This window comes from Triticum urartu, chromosome 2A (genome assembly GCF_056163025.1).
Source record: "Triticum urartu cultivar PI428250 chromosome 2A, HENAU_Tu73, whole genome shotgun sequence".
Classification (NCBI taxonomy): Eukaryota; Viridiplantae; Streptophyta; class Magnoliopsida; order Poales; family Poaceae; genus Triticum; species Triticum urartu.
In genome coordinates this window covers 750,706,222-750,732,992 of record NC_141874.1, presented here as the reverse complement: position 1 = coordinate 750,732,992, position 26,771 = coordinate 750,706,222, and the positions used below count along the sequence as shown (strand labels likewise).

Sequence of the window (26,771 nt, the reverse complement as noted above, 5' to 3'; positions counted from 1 at the left end):
ATGCATGTCCGGTTTAATGAGGCATGGCATGGCAAAGTGCACAAACAATCCTACAAATTAAGTGGAGCTCAATATATATGCAACTCCGTTGCCTATTGACGAAACACCACATGACTTATTTAGTTCGATCTCGTTTATGTACTCAATAATATTAAATGTTGTTAGCATGGCAAGAGGGTGAAGCAAATGAAAACTACCTATCTAGTCAAGTTTAAATGAGGCCGGAACAACAAGCAACAAGTCCGGAAAAATCCTCATGTGCATATTTTGGTTATGGTACTGTTCTGCCCTAAACACAATTTTAGGGTTGTTAAACATGCAAGATGAATGCACCATGTTAAACTAGGCATTTTTCCACCCCATTTACATATAAAGATTATTAAATTCCGAGTTACGGTTATTTAGTTATGAAATAAAGCATTTTAGCATGGCAAGGGCAAAATTTAAACAAACAACATTTTAAGCATTTTAAACATAGATGAAAATGGCAAATTATTAATCTACACAAAATTCTAAGCAAGTTTCATATATTAAGTTTTTACATGTGATGCACCGTTTGTGAATAATGAAATGCATGAAGTTTAGGGGCTATTCTGCACGGGCATATTTGCTAGTTGAGTATTAAAGCAGTTTAGCATATATTACCAGAATGTTCAACATGTTTCAAAAAATAGTCATCATACACTAAATATTGTTTAGGGTATATCAAAAAAAGTTCATCATACATTGAAAAAAATGTTTATATTATAATTATAAAAATATGTAAGTAGAAGGGAAAAATGCAGAAATAAAATAAAAAACAATAGAAAACCCGAAACCCATAAGAAATCAGAAAAAAAATTAAAACAACTGAAAGAGGAATAAAGAAAGAAATAAAAAACAGATGAAAACCAGACCCAAAAAAACAAAGAACCAGAGAAAAAAAATTGACTGAACCAGTCCTCAAGCCCTCTAGCTGCGCTATTGCCTATTGGGCAGGTCCATTACACCTCATTGTAGGCATTTCCTCTCCTGCGTCAAATAGGAAAAGCAGACCATTTGCAAAAGAAGAACAGAAAAGGAAAAGCACCCACGCACTTCAGCCAGTTCGTTTCAACCCCGAAAAGAAAGAGATAAAACACAACATTAATCTATGGAAATCATTAGTTAAACATAGCAGCCAGTTCCACTGTTGAGTCCTTTTTTCCCGAAAAAGTTCCACTCTTCGGCTGATAGACAAGATCTTTGCCATTTTGCTAGAAAATAAAACGGATTTTTGAAAGTCTAGAAAGTGCTTCAGACGTTCTCTCTCAAATCTTTTGTTTCACTATTTTTGTGTAAAGAATTTAGTACTTGCATAGTTGATCTCATCAAACCATCAAAAGTGGCAGTAACATATTTTCAGGTTTTGACCATTTTGGAAGACCTTGGAGAAATCCCTCACAGAAGGTGAGATAGAGATACATGAATTTCCTACTCTGACCTGTTAGAGCGTTTTTCGGTGCTTAATTTGGAGATTTCTGTATCTATGTTTGGTCACCTCATCAAGTCTTCCTTAAGTAGTTTCGCAAAACTTCGGTGCTATAAAGCTAGGAACAAGGATGGTGAAGTGCCTTGCTCACCTACTGAACAATTTTTCGATTCACTTTATTTCTTTTGCAAAACGATATGTAGATCATGTTCTTATGGTCTGGCCTGGTGGATAGTTTTTCTCTGACCATCTTAATCAGAAAGAGGCAAATCAATCTTTGAACACCTGAAACCTTGGGAATCTGAAGTGGAAAACCTGAAACATATCAACTTGCTCGTGTACAGGTTGACAAGGTACTCCATGTCTTGTGCAAATGCAAATGCAGACACCAATTCTGCAAATGTTGCGGGCTTGTAGCTTAATTTGTATCGTTAGTGTGTAAACTAACCTGATGAATGAGCTGTACGTACTTACTTGGAATTGATGCTAGTGAAATACTCTGAACTCCACGCTTCTATTCAAGAAATTAGTAGCAGTACCACCACTAGCAACCATCTGCTGTCATGGACTGTCGTTGAGTTTTTTTTATAAGCCGTAGCCGTCCATGGTGTTGGTGCGCAGTTTGCTGAATCCCTACCTTTTGCAGTCGATGCCGGAGGTTCGAAGTGTTGCTGTTGCACCGATGAGCCGACCGCATTGGCTGCGTCAGACGGGACTCCACCTTCATCGTCCGTGAGCTTCTTCGATGGGAGCATCCAGCTTACGGTTCAGATCACCGTCCGTGAGCTTCATCGTCTTCAGAACATACCACCATCGTATTATGGGAAGCCGAGCCCATCTCTATATTGGGCTTTCTTCAACTAGAGCCCTCTCAAAATAACCAGCCGACGTGAGTGCTCTGTTTCCCTAAAAAAAAGACAAAGTGCTCTGTTTGTGTTTGAGCCGTTTTGTTTAATCCCACCTCGGCAGCCACAACAGAGAGAGGTGAAGGCGCGCTATATCAGGCGACCCATGGCATCAAGGAGAAGCATATCTTTCTCGGCCTTTTGGCTAAGATCAAGTGTAGTATCTGTTCTTATCAGTTTAATATCTGATATGTGAGTTATATGCATACAATGATATTAAATTTATTTTTATGGGGGAAGGGCCACCACAATAGCTTGCTGTTAGGCTCCTTGCATGTCGTCTAGACGTTGCTCTACTACCTAGGCTGGCGCACCCCAACCAAATTAATTTTAAATTATTTTCCTATTCTGAAGCTTGCTTGAATTGATGAAGATTCGACCTTGGTTCAAAGCTTGCCAAACAGCCTGCGGCACACAGGCTAGCCTGGCATGGCACGATTAGCTTTACTATTATTATTATTATCCATATTTTCTGAAGTACAAAAATTATTTATCATCCGATAGCTTTGGGGCACCTGACTGTTGAGTTATGATTAGTTTTGATTGATTGTAGATCAAAGAATCCCCATATGCTATGGGTCGGGACTTGATATTCGAAGATTTTAGGCTAGGGAAGGATGGCGCACCGCGTGTCGTGCTCACGCGACTCACAGGGCGACACATCTGACGTTCCATGACGGCGAGCTGGTGCTCCGGCGGGATGCTCTCCGTATTATTCTGATCGATGACCGCGGAGTCACGGTGGATGCGCGTTTTCTCCGAGCGGGGGAGTTCATCGACGTCGGCGACATTGTCTCGCTACCGTGTCACTTTGCGAGAATTCGGGCGCGATCTACAGAGACGTGCACGGTCCATGGCGAGGTGCACGAGGGGCGTACGAAGATACAGGCGAGCGTAGACCGGCCCGGGGTGGCCCCGTCCCTCACCAACCATCCGCTAATGGCGGCAGGACGCGTGGGAACAGCTTCATGGCCACCTGACCGCCAGGCGGGACCCAGTACCGGATATGGCGTGGAGCCTTCTAGTGCGGAGGAGACGAGGGGAGCTGCTTCACTTTCCCCACCTACCCCAACTACGCGAGACGCACACCTCGCTCCTCTCTTCAAGCACCTATGGGAGCGTCCTAGGGTTTGCATCCCCAATCCATCCCCTCCTGATTCCTTTGGCTGGTGGAGGGGCAAGGCCGGCGGCGACGTTCGATCCTTCGCCCAAGCTGCTGGGGCTGAGCAGGCAGGGAGCGTGCCGCGCACCGTGATGGGTGACCGTGGTGGGGGGAGATCTGGCGGATGGCGCGACAACACTGCGCGGGGTGGATTCGGTGGCGGTCGCAAGGCTCCGCTGCCAAACCAGTCTCGTCATATGGTATGGCAGCGGCCAGATCCGCCACCGGCGACGTCGGGGGATTCGAGATCTGGTGGTGGTGAAGTTGCGGACAGATGGGAAGCTGCCGCTCGGGCCATGAGTGATTCGAGCAAGGAGAAGATGGCGGGCGCCAAGGAACCGCCTCCACCACCAACATCTGGGCATGTGGCGACCAAGGGCAACACCGAGCTCTGCATCAATTGCTCCCTCCCAGGTCATTTCGCTCCTCGTTGCCCTACCATTCGCTGTGATAAGTGCAACAAACTAGGTCATATGGCCCAACTTTGCCAAGTTCTGAGGCCTTGGGAGTGTACCCCCTTCATGTGTGGTTTTCAATCTCCTGGTTAGGGTTTCTTTTATATACCTGATATGTGTGCAGCTAAGCATAGTGTGGAAAAAACCAATAATGTGGTGATTACTGTAGTTGAAGGGGATGCTACTGTTAAGGATATTGAGCAGGAATTTAATGCTATATTTGCCAAAAAACCTGGGAAAAAGAAATGGCGTTGTACTGCCCGCTCTATTGGCCCTGCTCAATATGTGATGCGATTTCCTAATGCTAGTGAAGTTGAGAGAGCATGCTGTTATGGGAAACGCTTGCCGCTGAAAGAGGGGAATATTGTGGTATGCATTACTCCTTGGACCGCTTCGATTGGAGCTAAAGGCATGCTGGAAAAAGCGTGGGTTAGGGTTCGCAACATTCCCATAGAGAAAAGGTGCACTGAACATGTGGCTTATGCCGGGGCTCTAGTGGGGATTACATTAGAGGTGGATGAATCGACTGTGCATAAACCAGAGTATGCTAGAATTCTTCTTGGCTGCATAGATGTTGAGAAAATCCCTCCTTCGGCTGAAGGAGTGCTGGGAGAGCAAATATATGATTTCTTTTATGAATTAGAAAAAGTTGTGACTATGGGTACTGGAAAAAGTCAAGCCTATACTGCTGTGGACAGCAGTGCATCACCTTCTGTCCCCAAGAAAGCAAGGATGGATTCATATCCTGCTTCTTCAACGGGGCAGGGGGAGACTAGTGCTTACATGACTGGTAATTTTCCCCCTCCCCAGAACTATGATAAGGGAAGACAGAGGCTTCCTGCAGTAGTTGAGAGTGAAGAAAAGGAGGATAGTGAGGAAGGGAACACCACAGAGCTTCTGATTGAGACTATGGCCAGGGAACATGCAGCTGAAAAAATATCTTATTGTGGCTCTCAATCTGATAAAAGTTCCTGTGACAAAATGACTGAAGATTTGGATAGAGATGAAAGAAATGAATATCACAGCAATGTGAACAGCATACATAAAGGTACTTGGGGGATGATTACTCCTATTCCTCCCTCACCTTTGTTTGTGTGTCGTGATGAATGTACTTATGGGAATGCTTTTCCTCCTTTGTCAGACTATGTGGTTTGGCCTTCTCTTCCACATATTGTGCCTCTTGAGGAGGGAACTGTGGAAGGGGGAGACAACTGTAGTGTCTATACAGTTGAATCCCCTTCTGGATCACCAATCCATGACTGCATGAGTTGTGAAAAAGAAGTTCCACACAGACAGAAGCAGAAGCTAGAGAGGGTGGAGAATGTGGTGGCAAACAGAATGAGGAAGCGTAATTTGGAAGGTATGGATATGTCCGAGTCAAAAAATCAATTCTCTGCCTTATCTGATTCTGCTATTATATTGCGTGCTGCTCTGATGGGAGTGCAAATCCCTGATGATGACTTTGTTACTGTTGATATCCTGCGTGAATTAGAAATCTCTAGAAATTCGTTGCATGAAAAAATTGATGCTAATTCACAGAAAATAACTGTCAATGATGGATTGGGTAATGATGTGCCCCTCTCTTTAACATGGGATGATGATAGTGGGAATATGGACGAACCATTCATCCTGGTTCAGTCTAAAAAAAAAGAAAGAAAAATCATCGCAGGAAATCGGTGATAGTAATATCCCCTAACAAGTCCAGTAGACCTGTGACTAGAAGTCAACATAATAACGAGATGGGTAGGGCTGCTATGGATCCTGGCAGACCTACCAGAGCGAGAGGAAAACCTGAAAGATACAAATGAAAGGGGTTTTTTGGAATTGTAGAGGAGTGGGAAAAAAAGGTATGTCCACCTGCCTGATTGACATGATCAATGTCAATGCTTTAGATTTCATTGGCCTTCAAGAGACTATGAAGAAGGTCTATAATCCTGCATTTTTCAGACAGATTGATCCGAATCATAAATTTCGTTGGGAGTGGAATCCCTCTAGGGGGAAATCAGGTGGCATCCTGTGTGGTATTAGCAAAGATAAGTTTGATATCCTTATGACCAAGTGTGGTAAATACATCCTACAGTTGACCCTGTTCGATAAGAGCAAGAACTGTAGCTGGGCTTTGAAGATTGTTTATGGTGCGGCACATGATGAACAGAAGCCTGAATTCATTGCGGAACTGTCATCTATGTGCCACAGTACAAACATTCCGTATCTAGTTGGGGGAGATTTTAATATCATTAGACATTGTGGGGAAAAAACAAAAAAACATCTATGTCCCATTTCTCGGATGTGTTCAACTCCGTTATACACCTGCTTGGGTTGAGAGAGATTTATATGACTAATGGTTGTTACACCTGGTCCAATAAACAAAAAAACCCGACTCTAGAAAAACTTGATAGAGTTCTCATGTCTCCTGACTGGGAAGATTTATATCCTCTCGCTTCTGTTTATAAGTTGACAAAAAAAATATCAGACCACAATCCTTTGTTGGTTGATGGTGGGAATGCCTCATCTAGATCGCCGGGGAGCAGATGCTTTAAGTTTGATAATGCCTGGCTCAGTAATCCAGACTTTCTCCCTCTGGTTGCTGAGATTTGGACTAAGCCAGTGTATACTTTAAACCCCATCGATTCCTTGAATATTAAACTTAAGAGAATTAAGAAATTCTTTAAGGGCTGGGGCTCCAATTTGTTTGGTCATAACAAGATCAGGAAGAACATTATTAAGCTTGAATTGCAGGAGCTTGAGAAATTGGAAGAAACTGATGGTTTATGCGGGGACGCTTATACTAGGAAGTTGGATATTCTAGTTGAGCTGAATAATATGTATGTGGAAGAAGAACTCCATTGGCATCAACTTTCTAATGAGAGGTGGTTATTGAAAGGGGACAACAAGACTGATTTTTTTCATAAAGTGGCGAATGGTCGTCGTAGAAAAAATTCCATGATTTCCCTGGAGTGTGGGTCCACTCTTATTGAAGGTACTAAAAATTTACTTGCCCATGCCACTGAGTATTATAAAACCCTGTTTGGTCCGGCTCCTGGCAACAGGTGTCAGATTGATGCCACTTTGTGGTCTCAGGAAGAGTTGATTTCCCCAGCGGACAACGAGGACTTGACCCGTCCTTTCTCGTTGGAGGAAATAAAAAATGCTCTGTTCGACATGAAATCTAACCGTGCCCCTGGTCCAGACGATATTCCTGCTGAATTTTATCAACACTGCTGGGAGGTGGTGGCCAGTGATCTCCTATGCTTGTTTGAATGGTTTCATGCAGGCAAGCTAGATGTTCGAAGACTTAACTATGGCATCATTACTTTGTTGCCTAAGTCGTCAGATGCTAAAAGTATTCGGCAGTATAGACCTATCTGTCTTCTTCGTTGCCCTTACAAACTGCTCACCAAAGCTATGGACATTAGAGCTAGCAAATATGCGCATAAACTGTTTAGTATCCAGCAAAATGCTTTTATTAAGGGGAGACAAATAGTGGATGGAATCCTATCCCTCCACGAAATTCTGCACTATACCCATGTCAAAAAACAAGTGGGAGTGGTCCTTAAACTTGACTTCGAGAAAGCTTACGATAAAGTCAATTGGGATTTCTTGCTTGATTGTCATAAGAAGCGTGGATTTAACTCTAAGTGGTGTGGATGGGTCTCTCAAATCCTAAAAGATGGCACGATTAGTGTCAAGATTAACGACGAGGTGGGACCGTACATCCAAAGTGCCAAGGGGGTGAGGCAGGGGGATCCTCACTCTCCTTTCTTGTTCAATATTGCAGCTGATTGCTTGACCAAAATGGTTCTCGCTGCTCAAAAGAATGGTCTCATTAAAGGATTAGCTGCTGATCTTATTGAAAATGGTGTTAGTATCCTCCAGTATGCAGATGACACGGTTCTTTGTTTTGAGCACGACATTGACAAAGCTGTTAATATCAAACTCTTGCTATATCTTTTCGAACTTATGTCAGGGCTTAAGATTAACTTTGAAAAGAGTGAGATTTTCAGTATCGGGGGAGATAATGATACTGACTTGGTTTATGCTAATATGTTTGGTTGTCAAGTGGGCACTCTGCCTATGAAATATCTGGGAGTCCCCGTTACATATTCTGCTCTCAGGAATGCGGATCTGGACTTCCTTGATGGTAAAATTATCAAAAAGCTTGATGCCTGGGTAGCTTATGCGGCATCTTCTGGAGCCAGATTGACGCTGTTAGGATCTAGTTTGGATGGAATTCCCTCCTTCCTCATGTCAATGCTCCTTTTCAAAAAGACTTTCATTGAGAAGCTTGATAAACATCGTAGACGTTTCTTTTGGAGGAGAAAAAATAAGAAACGTGGTTACCATATGGTTAAGTGGTCAAGAGTTTGCCGATCGAAAAAAATAGGAGGGCTAGGTATTAAAGATCTCCATAAGCAAAATGTTGCCTTATTAGCTAAGTGGTGGTGGAAATTAGATACGAGAGATGGGCTTTGGCAACGTATAGTCAAAGCTCGCTACCTCAGGAACAAAACTGTGGCTAACGTACAGAGTCGCTTTTCAGATTCCTCCTGTTGGAAAGCGATTATGAAAGTCAAGGACTCATATATGGCGGGTAGAAAAATTGTGATCGAGAGTGGAAACCTTGCTAGGGTCTGGCATGACCAGCGGATCGAGAATATTGTGTTAAAAAATCACTTTCCTGATTTGTTTGGTATATGTCAGGAGCAAGATTGCACTGTTGCATCCTGGGTGGCAAACAATTATGTTCTTGTCTTTAGGCGTAGATTGGTTGGGGTGTTGGGAGAACAGTGGGACTGGATGGTTACGGAAGCTAGAAAACTCTCGTTGAACACCTCATCTGATAAAGTTCTGTGGGCCTGGGGCAACAAAGGGAAATTTACTACTAAATCATTATACAAATGGTTGGAAAAAGATCTATCAGGCCCTAATTATAAGATGGTGTGGAAAGCACCTATTCCTCTGAAAAATAAGATCTTTCTTTGGCAGTTGTTCCAGAATGCAGTTCTTACTCGTGACAATATGCGTGCGAGGAACTGGCCTGGGAATCCCATGTGCTCCTTTTGCACTAACATGGAAACTGCGAATCATTTGTTTTTCACATGCTCGCTTGCCCGTTCAGTTTGGGGGGTGCTGGGCATGACGGCTGGGGCGTCATGTTGCCCCCGCTCGCTTTGGCAAAGTTTCGCTTGGCTCTATAAGTTCTTTCCAGGCGGAAATCATTTTTATATGATGATTATTGCTGCGATATGCTGGGGGATTTGGATACTCCGCAATAAAGTTACCTTTGATAATCATACTGTTCGTTCGCCTTTAGAGGCTGTCTTCACTTCCTGTTCATTCTTGTTGTACTGGGCAGGTCTGCTTAAGGGAGAAGATAGGGAGAAGCTTCAGGCCGGAGTGAAGAGGCTAGCGCATGCGGCTGCTGCTCTGGCGGACAGATCGTTTCCTCGAGGCAGGCTCCTCTTAGGAGACAACGAGGGGATCCAGATTGGATGATGAAGTTATGCGTCCGGTCTTTTGCTTAGTCATCTCCCACTGGGGTTGGATGCCCGCTGGGTCTTTTGTCTCCTAGTTTTACTCCGTTTAGTTACAGTAATGTTCCAGCTTGCACTATCCTGGGACTTTTTGGGTTCTTAGTTTGAGCTGTGGCTGTTTGTGTCGTCAGATTTTCGTCCCATGGCGGATGGTTCGTTCCAGAATCATCCTGCGGTGGGTTTCCTGACGATGCGCCAACTCGCTCTCCCCTTTCGGTTTTCATCTGCGCTCTGGGCGTTTTATCTCATTATGTTAGGTGTGGTGGTTGTACTGCTAAGACAGATTTGGATACAAACTGCTGTATTTCCGTTGATTGAAAAATTAATGGAAAGGGGTGAGAGCCCGGTTGGAAAAAAAAAATATGCTATGGGTCGGCCATGGCAAATTGTTATCCGCACAAATAGAGAGCAGCCTCAAGTTATAAATGGGAATGGAGTTTACCTATGGATTCAGCTCTACATGGTTTCAGGCGATGAAGATGGGGAAAGAGGTGGAGCGCCAGTTGTTTGCATTGATACTCCTGCCCAGCTTTGCTATGATTTCAACAAAGATCAATCAGCATGGTCTCCTATTCTTTTGTTGGTTCCTCTGGCTCTTGATCTTGACAAAATTAATCCAAGGTAATCAGCGAGTTACTGCTTTTTCTTTTCTTTTTGTGCTTTGGCGGTTCTTGCATCTATATTTGGTTATCTGATGGTCATCCTGAGTAAAATTGGAATATAAATGGAGAAGTTCCTTGCTTACCTGCCAATTACTCCCTCCGTAAAGAAATACAGGAGCATTTAGGTCACTAAAGTAGTGATATAAACGCTCTTATATTTCTTTACAGAGGGAGTACGCGATAATATTTCTGTTATTTATTAAAATAATACACCACGCATTGTGCTTAACTTCTTATAATCCGATTTGGTGGCTAGTTTTCCTGATTTTAAACATATAGAGGCAAATTAATCTTTCAACCTTTCACATCTGTCACCCCTGAATATTAAACGTTTTCGCTGATGGCTTGGTAGGAAATTATTCTAATTTTAACCTTTTCTTGTCGTGGTGTCACATACTAACTGATAGCCATCCTCAGTAAAACAATACAAATGGTGAAGTGCCTTGCTGACCTACCAATTACTCGATTATATTTCTGTTTTCTTTAAAATACAACATTCACTGTATGCTTAACTCCTTATGCTCTTTTTTGGTGGCTAGTGTTTCTGATCTTCATCAGATAGAGGCAAATTAATCTCTTGGCCTACAGCTGTCAATTAGACTAGGTTATGAGTAGGGGTGCCCCTGAATACTAAATGTTTTTATTGGTTGCTTTGGTACGAAATTATTGTAATTTGTAACCTTTTCCTGTCATGGGACATACTATCAGGTACATCCTACTACTAAAGGAGATATTCGCATTTCCTCAAAGCTTGGCCATTTTAGGTGGAAAACCTGGAGCATCAACTTACATTTGGTACGAAAGAATGTTTGTACTCCTTTACGGCTTCATTCTTCCACTGGCAGGTCCTGTTTTTCTTTGTAGAACATTCTTCCACTCTTCGGCTAATAATACTGGATCTTCGCCATTATGTGAGGAAACAAAACAGAGTTTTGTTACATTTTTTTTCTAAAGAATATAGTTCTTGCATTGATATTTCCATCTTTGGTTTTTCACCATCTTGGAAGGTCTGTTCTGTTAGAGACGGAGGATCTGTTTGGTGATTCTGAAGGTGAGTGATAGCAAATTGCTGAATTCCAATGCTTTACAGATTTCTGTATTTATGTTTGGCTACCTCATCAAACATAAATAATTAGGAATTCTTTGCGTAGTTTCACAAAACTTATGTGTTAGTACAAAACTATGAATAAGGATGGTGAAGTGCCTTGCTCGCCAACTGAATAATTATTCGTTTCCCTTTATGTCTTGTGAGACACTATGCAGATCATGTTCTTATACTCCGACCTGACCGATACTTATATTTCTGCACTTGTTATTTAAACTACATATATTGCAAAGCGAGGCTTGATGATGGTCCTCTCTGAGGTCACACTATGCTGAATGATGCATAACTGGAGCGCGATACTTCTAGTTCAAACCAGGCAGGCTATTTTGAACCCATGTGCAGGTGCGCCAAGTTTGAATTCCTTGAACAATGGACGAAGATTGAAACCTGCTCCTGAAGGAGACATTCGCATTTGCTGAAACATTGCAAGTCTATACTCTATAGTGCTAGTCCAACCTTGTGTGGGATACCGTTTTGTTCAGAACATGGCATTGTTGATGTAGGATCAGATGAGGCTTTGGCTCCTTGAGGCAACAAGCTCTTCAGTATGGATACAACATAATAACGTTGGTCGATCGGCATCTCCGGGTGCTGAAATTAAACCTGAGAATAGTTTGGTCTGGAACCATAGTTTCAATTTGGTTTTCCTATTGGGCTGCTTTGGTTTGGTTGAAATGGGGTGAGTCCCTTTTGTAATTTGGTTTGGTGCGGGTTTTTGTAATTAATAGATTGGATTGGTTTGGTCTGGACAGAGATAAATTGGTCTCAGACCATTTTAGTCCATGGATAAAAACTAGTCTTGTGGACAGTTTGACCTCACACCGTACGTCACGCGAGACCCAGCGCTAGGTTTAGATGCAATCGTCGCCGCAGATGAGCAACATGAGCGTGCGTACCGCCCCGCCACCACTGAGATCTTCGGTGACAAAAGTCAAATCCTTCATGCAGAACACGAGGAGCCCAAAGCCGAGGCCTTCGACGACGCTGCTAATAATGGAGATGGCCGTGAGCTCGACCTTGCCGATGTGGCCGATGAAGGTGACGGTGACGAAGCTGACAAAGAACTGGAAGACTCCGGTGCCACCATCTGCTCTTCAGGTGCATGCACGGAGTACGGACACTGAAGCTCCTCACGCCAAGCTAGTCACTGTTCGTACGTGCCTCGTACGCCTCATACCTTTCGTTCTGTACGTACAGGTTACGTTTGGGATCCAACATTCCAGTAGCTGTTGACTGACCCATGGTTTGAAACTTTGGGTTCAAACCGTATGTAGAAAATGGTCTTGATGGATTTGGCTTGAAAATACATACAGTTTGGATTGGTTTAGATTGTAGCATTTGCAATTTGGTCTGGTTTGGTTTCATCGCTGGACTTATAAATGAATGGGTTGGCCTGGGTTTAGTTTGGATTACAAACTGTTCCCAGGTTTAGCTGAAATATATGTGGAATGCTACCTTTGAACACTTTCTAAGTGCGGCTAAAGCAAAAGGCTAAAATGTCTCTGCTGTCTTTTTTTTTTGGTTTGGTTTATCCTATGAAATTTATCATCGACATTGGTAGGCCATGTAACAAATATGATGAAATATAATTAAACTGTAGATTACTGTCATGCCAAAGGCACACCATCCCGTTCTACCGCCGGCCATTTTTCGTGAGCAAAGTGAAAAGAGCAGAACTCGATTAGTTATTTAGTTTGGGAATAGTGTAACGAGCGAACGTTCTGGAATTGACAAAAGGTGGGAACGATTTCACAGCCGTCCGATCTGCATCTACCGTCGCGAGTGAATTGCCTCGTTGCATGTCAGCGTCTCTCGCGCGAGGGAGTTATCCCGCACCCTCCCTCCCTCTGGCAAGTGGCCCCGCCCGCCGCGGCTTCCTCCAATCCCTACTTCCCTCGCCCACGATCCCCTCTCTTCTTCTCCCGAACTGCAACGGCTCTCGCTCCACTCCGCCCACTCCTCCCACTTCGCCATTACTTCTCCTCTTCCTCTTCCTCCGAGCGATTCGACTCCAAATCGCTCGAGTTTCTGCAGATATCGCGCGGACGGGCGCTGGTTGCTTCCGCGGCGGTCGTCGGCGACTTGTTCCGGTGAGATTTTCCTCCGCTCCCCCCCCCCCCCCCCCCGGTTGTGTTTCCGTTGTTGGGTAAAGCCTGGGGGTTCCGCGGATGAGAGCGCCATAGTTGGTTTTGATGTTGTAGCGACCTGTTTTTCGTCGAGTTGTTTTGATCGAGTTGCGAGTGCATATGTGAGTTCACTCCATTCTAGGTCGTACGGGGGGAGGGGATAAATTGTGGATTAGGCGTAGATGGCGATGAAATAGGTGGTTGAAGACAGTTTTTGACGGTGGGTGGTTTGTATGACTCTGATCTGCGCGTGGTTCCTTCCATTTTTAACAATTTTTTGGAATGTGGATGTGAACTACCCACCCCCTCCCTGATGTGTTTTCGGATGTAGATCTGGGATGTTGTATTGCGTGAGGTGCTGCTTGTTTTAGATTCACATTTGCAACTGTAAATTGTGGTCGGTGCACAACTATCAGGACTCGTTCATTAAAGTTACCACCGGAATTGTTAAGTGTTACCAAGAAATCCATGCTAGCACATGCTTCAGATACAGCTTACTTGCGTAATGTTTTTTCCAAGTCCTTTTTTGCGTTGTCATTAGCACTGATTTTTGTTAGCGGTTACCATGCAACCTGTCTGTGGTCCACTTGTTTTATATCTATCATTCTGATTGATTTTTGCCATGTCTTATTTACTTCAAACTAGCACTTGGATTGTTAAGTAGTTGCCATTTTAATTACTCTATCTGCATTTTCAAATCACCCATTTGTCTCAGTATCTATTTTCAATGACATTTTAAGAAAGCTCAGTATCTATTTTTTAATGACATTTTAAGAAAGTTATCATGGCTGTTAAATTCTGGCTATCTTTTTGTTTTGTTATCTCATTGGTTGCTGTGTCTTCCAATTCACCTTTTGTAACTCCTTACTTGGCAGTCCTTTAATATTGTTTTGTTTCTCAGGGGCACGATGCCAAGGAAGCGCAAAGGTTCTGGTGATGGCCATGAGGGTGTTCCTTCCAAAAAGCCGAAGCGCCCTCCACCTCGGAACAGGGCTTCGCCAAACTCACTTCTGGCTGCGTGTAAAGATCTGTCTGATGGTAGAAAAAATGCTATCGATGAAATAGACTTGAAAATCCTTCGAGAGATCAAGTGCGACCACCTCTTCAATTTTCTTAGTGAGTGGCTTGCTGGGTTATACGAGCCAGACTCCCGTGAAGTGGTTGTTCCGGGGCGTGGGAGGATCCCTGTTAACGAAGAGTCGGTTCATCGTGTGATGGGTGTGCCCCGTGGTGGGAATGATGTCCCTTACAATCTGCCCACAGAAGCTGATATTGAGTTAGGGATTGAGATGTTTGGTGAGCTTGGTCACACACCGAAGACGACTGATGTCCTTGATCTCATAACAAGTTCTGCCAATTATGATGAGAAGTTCAAGCGGATGTGGCTTATGCTTGCCGGCAATACTGTCATTGCTCCTACTACATCCAACAAGATCAGCCCTAGATGGTATGGTGTGCTGGTAAGTACTGGTAACTTATGCTTCCGTGGCTGATAACTTGCATTATGTTCACATGGTAACTGTATTGCTTTATATCATGTAGATTTTTTGTTCATTTACTTCCTTGTTTTTTCAGCAAAACATTAATACAGTCAAGGACTTGAATTGGTGCAAGTTCATTGCTGATGAGCTCCATAAGGCACTTTTGAAGGGGAGGCCTACAAAGGGGTGTCTTCTTTTCTACAATGTAAGCGATGGTGCTTTTTTTTTCTTTTCCTGCTGTCTGGTTGTGTATTTCTGACAGCAATGACTCTTTTTTACCAGCTTCTGTAAATTGATGCTATCGATCTTACTGGTCTTGGTATCTCATTGCCTGTTGGAGCGTTTGCTATCAATGTTTGGACAAAAGAGAAGATATTTGAATTGCTTAGTATGGATGTCCAAGCGGACGCAATTTCTTATGGCAAACTACCGGTAATTTTGTTTTTCTTTTCCTTCTAATCAGTTCATGTACTTACTGCAAATGCATTTGTTCTTTATACTTTTCTTTACTCGTTTTCATTCTCAACAAATCATCAGTTGAAACCCCAGTTTGGTGTCGATTTCTACTTGTTTGGCGGTTTACAAGGTCTTGGAAAGTTCATGTGTGTGCATGTCCCACCAAACTGCAATGAAGAGGTATGCTTTTTCTTTGTTTTATATCCATTCTGGTAATTTGTAGCCTTTTTCTTTGTTGTTGATACATTTTTTGATGGTAACTAATGACTATGCAACCTTATAAGTGTTTTTGTATTACACATCTGAATTTTTTTCTTCATTAGCTATTTTTATGTTGTGTTTTTATGTGGTAACTTTTGTTGCACACACATGGTAATTTTTGTGTCTGTTTTACCTGATAAATCTGTTGGGTTTCGTAGTAATTTCAAAAAATTTCCTACGCACACGCAAGATCATGGTGATGCATAGCAACGAGAGGGGAGAGTGTTGTCTACGTACCCACACAGACCGACTGCGGAAGCGATGACACGACGTAGAGGAAGTAGTCATACGTCTTCACGATCCAATCGATCAAGCACCGAAACTACGGCACCTCCGAGTTCGAGCACACGTTCAGCTCGATGACGATCCCCGGACTCCAATCCAGCAAAGTGTCGGGGAAGAGTTCCGTCAGCACGACGGCGTGGTGACGATCTTGATGGACTACAGCAGCAGGGCTTCGCCTAAACTCCGCTATAGTATTATCGAGGAATATGGTGGCTGGGGGCACCGCACACGGCTAAGGAATAGATCACGTGGATCAACTTGTCTGTTCTAGGGTGCCTCTACCTCAGTATATAAAGGACCAAAGGGGGGGAGGCTGGCCGGCCACAAGGGGCGCGCCAGGAGAGTCCTACTCCCTCCGGGAGTAGGATTCCCCCTCCCCAATCCTAGTTGGAATAGGATTCCTCGGAGGGGGGAAGGGAGAGGGGGCCGGCCACCTCTCCTAGTCCTAATAGGACTAGGGGAAGGGGGGAGGCGCGCGGCCACCTTGGGCTGCCCCTTTCTCCTTTCCACTAAGGCCCATCAAGGCCCATATGGTTCCCGGGGGGTTCCGGTAACCTCCCGGTACTCCGGTAAAATCCCGATTTCACCCGGAACACTTCCGATATCCAAACATAGGCTTCCAATATATCAATCTTTACGTCTCGACCATTTCGAGACTCCTCGTCATGTCCGTGATCACATACGAGACTCCGAACAACCTTCGGTACATCAAAATGCATAAACTCATAATACAACTGTCATCGTAACCTTAAGCGTGCGGACCTTACGGGTTCGAGAACAATGTAGACATGACCGAGACACGTCTCCGGTCAATAACCAATAGCGGGACCTGGATGCCCATATTGGCTCCTACATATTCTACGAAAATCTTTATCGGTCAGACCGCATAACAACATACGTTGTTCCCTTTGTCATCGGTATGTTACTTGCCCGAGATTCGATCGTCGGTATCCAATACCTAGTTCAATCTCGTTACCGGCAAGTCTCTTTACTTGTTCTGTAATACATCATCTTGCAACTAACTTATTAGTTGCAATGCTTGCAAGGCTTATGTGATGTGCATTACCGAGAGGGCCCAGAGATACCTCTCCGACAATCGGAGTGACAAAACCTAATCTCAAAATACGCCAACCCAACATGTACCTTTGGAGACACCTGTAGTACTCCTTTATAATCACCCAGTTACGTTGTGACGTTTGGTAGTACCCATAGTGTTCCTCCGGTAAACGGGAGTTGCATAATCTCATAGTTATAGGAACATGTATAAGTCATGAAGAAAGCAATAGCAACATACTAAACGATCGGGTGCTAAGCTAATGGAATGGGTCATGTCAATCAGATCATTCTCTTAATGATGTGATCCCGTTAATCAAATAACAACTCATTGTTCATGGTTAGGAAACATAACCATCTTTGATTAACGAGCTAGTCAAGTAGAGGCATACTAGTGACACTTTGTTTGACTATGTATTCACACATGTATTATGTTTCCGGCTAATACAATTCTAGCATGAATAATAAACATTTATCATGATTATAAGGAAATAAATAATAACTTTATTATTGCCTTTAGGGCATATTTCCTTCAGTCTCCCACTTGCACTAGAGTCAATAATCTAGATTACACCGTAATGATTCTAACACCCATGGAGCCTTGGTGCTGATCATGTTTTGCTCGTGGAAGAGGCTTAGTCAACAGGTCTGCAACATTCAGATCCGTATGTATCTTGCAAATCTCTATGTATCCCACCTGGATTAGATCCCGGATGGAATTGAAGCGTCTCTTGATGTGCTTGGTTCTCTTGTGAAATCTGGATTCCTTTGCCAAGGCAATTGCACCAGTATTGTCACAAAAGATTTTCATTGGACCCGATGCACTAGGTATGACACCTAGATCGGATATGAACTCCTTCATCCAGACTCCTTCGTTCGCTGCTTCCGAAGCAGCTATGTACTCCGCTTCACATGTAGATCCTGCTACGACTCTTTGTTTAGAACTGCACCAACTGACAGCTCCACCGTTTAATGTAAACACGTATCCGGTTTGCGATTTAGAATCGTCCGGATCAGTGTCAAAGCTTGCATCAACGTAACCTTTTATGATGAGCTCTTTGTCACCTCCATATACGAGAAACATATCCTTAGTCCTTTTCAGGTATTTCAGGATGTTCTTGACCGCTGTCCAGTGATCCACTCCTGGATTACTTTGATACCTCCCTGCTAGACTTATAGCAAGGCACACATCGGGTCTGGTACACAGCATTGCATACATGATAGATCCTATGGCTGATGCATAGGGAACATCTTTCATATTCTCTCTATCTTCTGCAGTGGTTGGGCATTGAGTCTTACTCAATTTCACACCTTGTAACACAGGCAAGAATCCTTTCTTTGCTTGATCCATTTTGAACTTCTTCAAAATTTTGTCAAGGTATGTTGTTTGTGAAAGTCCAATTAAGCGTTTTGATCTATCTCTATAGATCTTTATGCCTAATATGTAAGCAACTTCACCGAGGTCTTTCATTGAAAAACTCTTATTCAAGTATCCCTTTATGCTATCCAGAAATTCTATATTATTTCCAATTAGTAATATGTCATCCACATATAATATTAGAAATGCTATAGAGCTCCCACTCACTTTCTTTTAAATACAGGCTTCTCCGAAAGTCTGTATAAAACCAAATGCTTTGATCACACTATCAAAGCGTTTATTCCAACTCCGAGAGGCTTGCACCAGTCCATAAATGGATCGCTGGAGCTTGCACACTTTGTTAGCTCCTTTTGGATCGACAAAACCTTCTGGTTGCATCATATACAACTCTTCTTCCAGAAATCCATTCAGGAATGCAGTTTTGACATCCATTTGCCAAATTTCATAATCATAAAATGCGGCAATTGCTAACATGATTCGGACAGACTTAAGCATCGCTACGAGTGAGAAGGTCTCATCGTAGTCAATCCCTTGAACTTGCCGAAAACCTTTCGCGACAAGTCGAGCTTTGTAGACAGTAACATTACCATCAGCGTCAGTCTTCTTCTTAAAGATTCATTTATTCTCAATTGCTTGCCGATCATCGGGCAAGTCAACCAAAGTCCATACTTTGTTCTCATACATGGATCCCATCTCAGATTTCATGGCTTCAAGCCACTTTACGGAATCTGGGCTCACCATCGCTTCTTCATAGTTCGTAGGTTCATCATGATCTAGTAGCATGATTTCCAGAACAGGATTACCGTACCACTCTGGCACGGATCTTACTTTGGTTGATCTACGAGGTTCAGTAGTATCTTGATCTAAAGTTTCATGACTATCATCATTAGCTTCCTCACTTATTGGTGTAGGTGTCGCAGAAATATTTTTCTGTGATGTACAACTTTCCAATAAGGGAGCAGGTACAGTTACCTCGTCAAGTTCTACTTTCCTCCCACTCACTTCTTTCGAGAGAAACTCCTTCTCTAGAAAGGATCCATTCTTAGCAACGAATGTTTTGCCTTCGGATCTGTGATAGAAGGTGTATCCAACAGTCTCCTTTGGGTATCCTAAGAAGACACATTTCTCCGATTTGGGTTCTAGCTTATCAGGTTGAAGCTTTTTCACATAAGCATCGCAGCCCCAAACTTTAAGAAACGACAACTTTGGTTTCTTGCCAAACCACAGTTCATAAGGCGTCGTCTCAATGGATTTTGATGGTGCCCTATTTAACGTGAATGCGGCCGTCTCTAGAGCGTATCCCCAAAACGATAGCGGTAAATCAGTAAGAGACATCATAGATCGTACCATATCTAGTAAAGTACGATTACGACGTTCGGACACACCATTACGCTGTGGTGTTCCGGGTGGCGTGAGTTGCGAAACTATTCCATAATTTTTCAAATGTACACCAAACTCGTAACTCAAATATTCTACTCCACGATCAGATCGTAGAAACTTTATATTCTTGTTACGATGATTTTCAACTTCACTCTGAAATTCTTTGAACTTTTCAAATGTTTCAGACTTGTGTTTCATTAAGTAGATATACCCATATCTGCTTAAGTCATCTGTGAAGGTGAGAAAATAACGATATCCGCCACGAGCCTCAATATTCGTTGGACCACATACATCTGTATGTATGATCTCCAACAAATCTGTTGCTCTCTCCATAGTTCCGGAGAACGGTGTTTTTGTCATCTTGCCCATGAGGCACGGTTCGCAAGTACCAAGTGATTCATAATCAAGTGGTTCCAAAAGTCCATCAGTATGGAGTTTCTTCATGCGCTTTACACCGATATGACCTAAACGACAGTGCCACAAATAAGTTGCACTTTCATTATCAACTCTGCATCTTTTGGCTTCAACATTATGAATATGTGTATTACTACTATCGAGATTCAATAAGAATAGACCACTCTTCAAGGGTGCATGACCATAAAAGATATTACTCATATAAATAGAACAACCATTATTCTTTGATTTAAATGAATAACCGTTTCGCATCAAACAAGATCCAGATATAATGTTCATGCTCAACGCTGGCACCAAATAACAATTATTTAGGTCTAATATTAATCCCGAAGGTAGATGTAGAGGTAGCGTGCCGACCGCGATCACATCGACTTTGGAACCGTTTCCCACGCGCATCGTCACCTCGTCCTTTGCCAGTGCCCGCTTATTCCGTAGTCCCTGTTTCGAGTTGCAAATATTAGCAACAGAACCAATATCAAATACCCAGGTGCTACTGCGAGCTCTAGTAAGGTACACATCAATAACATGTATATCTCATATACCTTTGTTCACCTTGCCATCCTTCTTATCCGCCAAATACTTGGGGCAGTTCCGCTTCCAGTGACCAGTCTGCTTGCAGTAGAAGCACTCAGTTTCAGGCTTAGGTCCAGACTTGGGTTTCTTCTCTTGAGCAGCAACTTGCTTGCCGTTCTTCTTGAAGTTCCCCTTCTTCTTCCCTTTGCCCTTTTTCTTGAAACTAGTGGTCTTGTTAACCATCAACACTTGATGCTCCTTCTTGATTTCTACCTCCGCAGCTTTCAGCATTGCGAAGAGCTCGGGAATAGTCTTGTTCATCCCTTGCATATTATAGTTCATCACGAAGCTCTTGTAGCTTGGTGGCAGTGATTGGAGAATTCTGTCAATGACACAATCATCCGGAAGATTAACTCCCAATTGAATCAAGTGATTATTATACCCAGACATTTTGAGTATATGCTCACTGACAGAACTGTTCTCCTCCATCTTGCAGCTATAGAACTTATTGAAGACTTCATATCTCTCAATCCGGGCATTTGCTTGAAATATTAACTTCAACTCCTGGAACATCTCATATGCTCCATGACGTTCAAAACGTCGTTGAAGTCCCGATTCTAAGCCGTAAAGCATGGCACACTGAACTATCGAGTAGTCATCAGCTTTGCTCTGCCAGACGTTCATAACATCTGGTGTTGCTCCAGCAGCAGGCCTGGCACCCAGCGGTGCTTCCAGGACGTAATTCTTCTAAGCAGCAATGAGGATAATCCTCAAGTTACGTACCCAGTCCGTATAATTGCTACCATCATCTTTCAACTTTGCTTTCTCAAGGAACGCATTAAAATTCAACGGAACAACAGCATGAGCCATCTATCTACAATCAACATAAACAAGCAAGATACTATCAGGTACTAAGTTCATGATAAGTTTAAGTTCAATTAATCAAATTACTTAAGAACTCCCACTTAGATAGACATCCCTCTAATCTTCTAAGTGATTACGTGATCCAAATCAACTAAACCATAACCGATCATCACGTGAGATGGAGTAGTTTTCAATGGTGAACATCGTTATGTTGATCATATCTACTATATGATTCACGCTCGACCTTTCGGTCTCCGTGTTCCGAGGCCATATCTGCATATGCTAGGCTCGTCAAGTTTAACCTGAGTATTCTGCGTGTGCAAAACTGGCCTGCACCCGTTATAGATGGACGTAGAGCTTATCACACCCGATCATCACGTGGTGTCTGGGCACGACGAACTTTGGCAACGGTGCATACTCAGGGAGAACACTTCTTGATAATTTAGTGAGAGATCATCTTATAATGCTACCGTCAATCAAAGCAAGATAAGATGCATAAAAAGATAAACATCACATGCAATCAATATAAGTGATATGATATGGCCATCATCATCTTGTGCTTGTGATCTCCATCTCCGAAGCACCGTCATGATCACCATCGTCACCGGCGCGACACCTTGATCTCCATTGTAGCATCATTGTCGTCTCGCCAATCTTATGCTTCCACGACTATCACTACCGTTTAGTAATAAAGTAAAGCATTACATCGCGATTGCATTGCATACAATAAAGCGACAACCATATGGCTCCTGCCAGTTGCCGATAACTCGGTTACAAAACATGATCATCTCATACAATAAAATTCAGCATCATGCCTTGACCATATCACATCACAACATGCCCTGCAAAAACAAGTTAGACGTCCTCTACTTTGTTGTTGCAAGTTTTACGTGGCTGCTACGGGCTTAAGCAAGAACCAATCTCACCTACGCATCAAAACCACAACGATAGTTTGTCAAATAGACTCCGTTTTAACCTTCGCAAGGACCGGGCGTAGCCACACTTGGTTCAACTGAAGTTGGAGAGACAGTCGCCCGCAAGCCACCTATGTGCAAAGCACGTCGGGGGAAACCGGTCTCGCGTAAGCGTACGCATAATGTTGGTCCGGGTCGTCTCGTCCAACAATGCCGCCGAACCAAAGTATGACATGCTGGTAGGCAGTATGACTTATATCGCCCACAACTCACTTGTGTTCTACTCGTGCATATAACATCAACGTAATAACCTAGGCTCGGATGCCACTGTTGGGTTTCGTAGTAATTTCAAAAAATTTCCTACGCACACGCAAGATCATGGTGATGCATAGCAACGAGAGGGGAGAGTGTTGTCTACGTACCCACACAGACCGACTGCGGAAGCGATGACACGACGTAGAGGAAGTAGTCATACGTCTTCACGATCCAACCGATCAAGCACCGAAACTACGGCACCTCCGAGTTCGAGCACACGTTCAGCTCGATGACGATCCCCGGACTCCGATCCAGCAAAGTGTCGGGGAAGAGTTCCGTCAGCACGACGGCGTGGTGACGATCTTGATGCACTACAGCAGCAGGGCTTCGCCTAAACTTCGCTATAGTATTATCGAGGAATATGGTGGCTGGGGGCACCGCACACGGCTAAGGAATAGATCACGTGGATCAACTTGTCTGTTCTAGGGTGCCTCTACCTCAGTATATAAAGGACCAAAGGGGGGAGGCTGGCCGGCCACAAGGGGCGCGCCAGGAGAGTCCTACTCCCTCCGGGAGTAGGATTCCCCACCCCCCCCCCCCCCGCAATCCTAGTTGGAATAGGATTCCTCGGAGGGGGGAAGGGAGAGAGGGGGCCGGCCACCTCTCCTAGTCCTAATAGGACTAGGGGAAGGGGGGAGGCGCGCGGCCACCTTGGGCTGCCCCTTTCTCCTTTCCACTAAGGCCCATCAAGGCCCATATGGTTCCCGGGGGGTTCCGGTAACCTCCCGGTACTCCGGTAAAATCCCGATTTCACCCGGAACACTTCCGATATCCAAACATAGGCTTCCAATATATCGATCTTTACGTCTCGACCATTTCGAGACTCCTCGTCATGTCCGTGATCACATCCGGGACTCCGAACAACCTTCGGTACATCAAAATGCATAAACTCATAATACAACTGTCATCGTAACCTTAAGCGTGCGGACCTTACGGGTTCGAGAACAATGTAGACATGACCGAGACACGTCTCCGGTCAATAACCAATAGCGGGACCTGGATGCCCATATTGGCTCCTACATATTCTACGAAAATCTTTATCAGTCAGACCGCATAACAACATACGTTGTTCCCTTTGTCATCGGTATGTTACTTGCCCGAGATTCGATCGTCGGTATCCAATACCTAGTTCAATCTCGTTACCGGCAAGTCTCTTTACTCGTTCTGTAATACATCATCTCGCAACTAACTTATTAGTTGCAATGCTTGCAAGGCTTATGTGATGTGCATTACCGAGAGGGCCCAGAGATACCTCTCCGACAATCGGAGTGACAAAACCTAATCTCAAAATACGCCAACCCAACATGTACCTTTGGAGACACCTGTAGTACTCCTTTATAATCACCCAGTTACGTTGTGACGTTTGGTAGTACCCATAGTGTTCCTCCGGTAAACGGGAGTTGCATAATCTCATAGTTATAGGAACATGTATAAGTCATGAAGAAAGCAATAGCAACATACTAAACGATCGGGTGCTAAGCTAATGGAATGGGTCATGTCAATCAGATCATTCTCTTAATGATGTGATCCCGTTAATCAAATAACAACTCATTGTTCATGGTTAGGAAACATAACCATCTTTGATTAACGAGCTAGTCAAGTAGAGGCATACTAGTGACACTTTGTTTGTCTATGTATTCACACATGTATTATGTTTCCGGCTAATACAATTCTAGCATGAATAATAAACATTTATCATGATTATAAGGAAATAAATAATAACTTTATTATTGCCTCTAGGGCATATTTCCTTCAAAATCATGTTTTACCAATCTAAATTTTATTTTTTAACAGTTGATAACTTGTGTTGTAATTGGTTGATACTTTCTATTGCACTCACATGATAACTTTAGAATGGAAACCCTGTCTATTTTTTAGTTCTCTTATGATATCTTGTTTTGTTTGTTTTATTAATGAGTAGAAACTTGCAAAGGCTTCTGAGCTCGTGGGTCGGTTTTCATCTGGCTTGGTTGGCCTGCTTGGCGATCTTGTGCAAGGGTTCGTTTCACTTGATGATGAAGGCTGTTCATATGTGTCTCGTCGACTAGACACTGATCTTAGGGCGATTTCTTCTGCTACCCGGAATATGGCAAAGCCCTCTCCTGCCCGCCGTACCTGCCAATCGGAGAGTCTCGGCAAGAATATTATGGATGAGTCTGATACTGACCATGACACGAATGAAAACGACGGGGACGAATCTGATGATGATGATGATGATGATGATGATGACTTTACGGTTTTGTATCATGGTTCTTCTTCCCGCAGCGGGGCAGAGAATGTGGCCTCTGGCAGCAGGGCAGCGGATGTGGATACAACTCACTCAGGCAATGCAAACGCTGAATTGCGTGACAGTGTAACAGAAAATGTAGGAGGCATACCTGATAGTGTAGCAGGAAATGTGGACCCAACTCAATTAAGCGATGCAAACGCTGAAGCACATGACAGTGTAGCGGGAAATGTCGAAGGCATATCAGACCGTGCGGGTGATGAACCTGTTATTGAGTCCCAGATATTGCTCACTGGTACTTCTAACACGGTGTCAAGCAGCTCAGGGGATGGCGTGCTCAGCCAGCGTGATATGACAGACACGCAATTTGATTTGGCCACTGAGTCTTCTGTTAAAAGATGCCGTGCTCAGCTTGCCAAAAATTTGGCTTACATGCGGAGGTGCAAGAAGTTGAAGCTACCATCTCCACCCTGTTCTATTCCGCCACCTGAGCCTGTCCAGCTGTCAGAAAGGGACATCCATTTATCTGTCATGAAAGTTGTTGTAGAAGAGCTTGGGATCCGTGTGGCTGACAAGGGCACCGGTGAGGTCATTCGACCCTCAACTGGTACTAAACAGGTCCCACGCAGGTGAAATATCCTTTTGTATTTTTATACTTCTTGTATTTTCTTCAGTTCTAACACTGCATGGTAGCTTCAACTCATTTTATGTGATAACTTCAGTAGGACCCTTCTGATAACTTCACCTTTTTTGTCTTATACACATCTTCTAAACTACTGGTCCAATCTCTTTGTTCACTACTTCATTTTATTTTTTTCAGGGCACCCTGCAAACAAGTTGGTACACTTGAGGCGTCATCTAGTATCTCAAAGTCTAGGTAATCTGTTGGACCAATTGGTCTTCAATTGATTATCTTTTGTTAAAAAATATGTTGCAGATTTTTCATTATTATTTTTGCATGGTAGTTTTGAACTGTTTGTCTGGTAATTTTAGTAGTATTACAATGGTAACCTGTAACTGTCTCCTTGTTTTTATGCATCTACGCTCTTTTTATATGGTAAATTTTTTTAGGATTCACACCTGCTACTTCTTATAAATCGATAGCTATTTGTGTCTGTTCATTTTAACACTACATCTCACAACTTATCTTTTTTTTGCAGGAAGTCAAGTGGAATTAATGCCGCTAAAAAGGTGTGGTTTACCAAGACTAGGTCTTCTCCTCGACTAAGAGCAACATCTTCACAGCCGATAGAGGTTGTGGATCTTGAAGATCAGCCCATGTTGACGTCTCCTGTTGTCGTTCCACAACCTATTGTGATGGGATCTTCGCCACCGTCCGTCGAAGCAGCAGCTGCTCCCGAAGTTGCATCTGATGCTGTTGAATCTGTAGAACAACTCGCTATAGTGGCCACCGTCACTGCTGTTGTTGAAGAGCTTGCCACTGCAGCTGTTAATGATGAAATTGATGCTGATGAAACCCCTTTCGCGGATACTGGTATGCACTGATTGATAACTAATCTGATGTTAAACATACATATCTAGTTTGTTCAATGTGATAACTTTTTTTGTCCTCTCATTTTATGCAGCTCAACATGTTACTGAACCCGTCAACGAAGCTGCCCAAGTGTCCATGCCCCCTGAAGCCGGAGTGGCTGTTGTAGTGACTGGTGTTGATGCAGGAAAAACAGCTCCAGGTATGGACTGTTCTGATGGTAACTATAACATGTTGTGGTGGTAACTCTTACTTGTTTATGATGGTAACTATAGTGTTTTTTCTGATGGTAATTGTACTTGTATACTGCAGTCCCAGCTGTCAATTCTGATGCTCAAG

At 43.4% G+C, this 26,771-nt stretch overlaps 3 protein-coding genes and 1 non-coding gene across 7 annotated transcripts; all 4 read left to right on the top strand.

The window, feature by feature from the left end:
* The first annotated feature begins 2,479 nt into the window (after positions 1-2,479).
* Positions 2,480-2,674, top strand: LOC125541900 (U2 spliceosomal RNA). The gene has a single exon (XR_007297728.2). It is a non-coding gene; the product is annotated as a U2 spliceosomal RNA (small nuclear RNA).
* Positions 2,675-3,376: 702 nt separating this feature from the next.
* LOC147987732 (uncharacterized) lies at positions 3,377-10,144 on the top strand. Of its 4 annotated transcripts, none has more exons than XM_087545441.1 (3): positions 3,377-3,931; positions 5,114-5,332; positions 9,329-10,141. In XM_087545441.1, exons 1-3 carry the CDS (start codon positions 3,610-3,612, stop codon positions 9,466-9,468), a joined length of 681 nt encoding a protein of 226 aa, XP_087401567.1. In that variant the 5' UTR covers positions 3,377-3,609; the 3' UTR covers positions 9,469-10,141. The 4 variants fall into 4 exon arrangements, with proteins under 4 accessions (XP_087401567.1, XP_087401566.1, XP_087401565.1 ...); XM_087545440.1 differs by lacking the exon at positions 3,377-3,931 and adding an exon at positions 4,064-5,020 and having other exon boundaries at positions 9,329-10,142; XM_087545439.1 differs by lacking the exon at positions 3,377-3,931 and having other exon boundaries at positions 4,064-5,332; positions 9,329-10,144.
* Positions 10,145-14,307: 4,163 nt separating this feature from the next.
* On the top strand, positions 14,308-15,148 carry LOC147987731 (uncharacterized). Its single transcript, XM_087542486.1, has 3 exons — positions 14,308-14,859; positions 14,975-15,037; positions 15,143-15,148. The coding sequence occupies exons 1-3, from the start codon at positions 14,308-14,310 to the stop codon at positions 15,146-15,148; spliced, it is 621 nt and encodes a 206-aa protein (XP_087398612.1).
* Positions 15,149-15,480: 332 nt separating this feature from the next.
* On the top strand, positions 15,481-26,446 carry LOC147987730 (uncharacterized). Its single transcript, XM_087542485.1, has 5 exons — positions 15,481-15,516; positions 24,635-25,025; positions 25,422-25,569; positions 25,761-25,817; positions 26,101-26,446. Exons 1-5 carry the CDS (start codon positions 15,481-15,483, stop codon positions 26,444-26,446), a joined length of 978 nt encoding a protein of 325 aa, XP_087398611.1.
* The last annotated feature ends 325 nt before the right edge of the window (positions 26,447-26,771 follow it).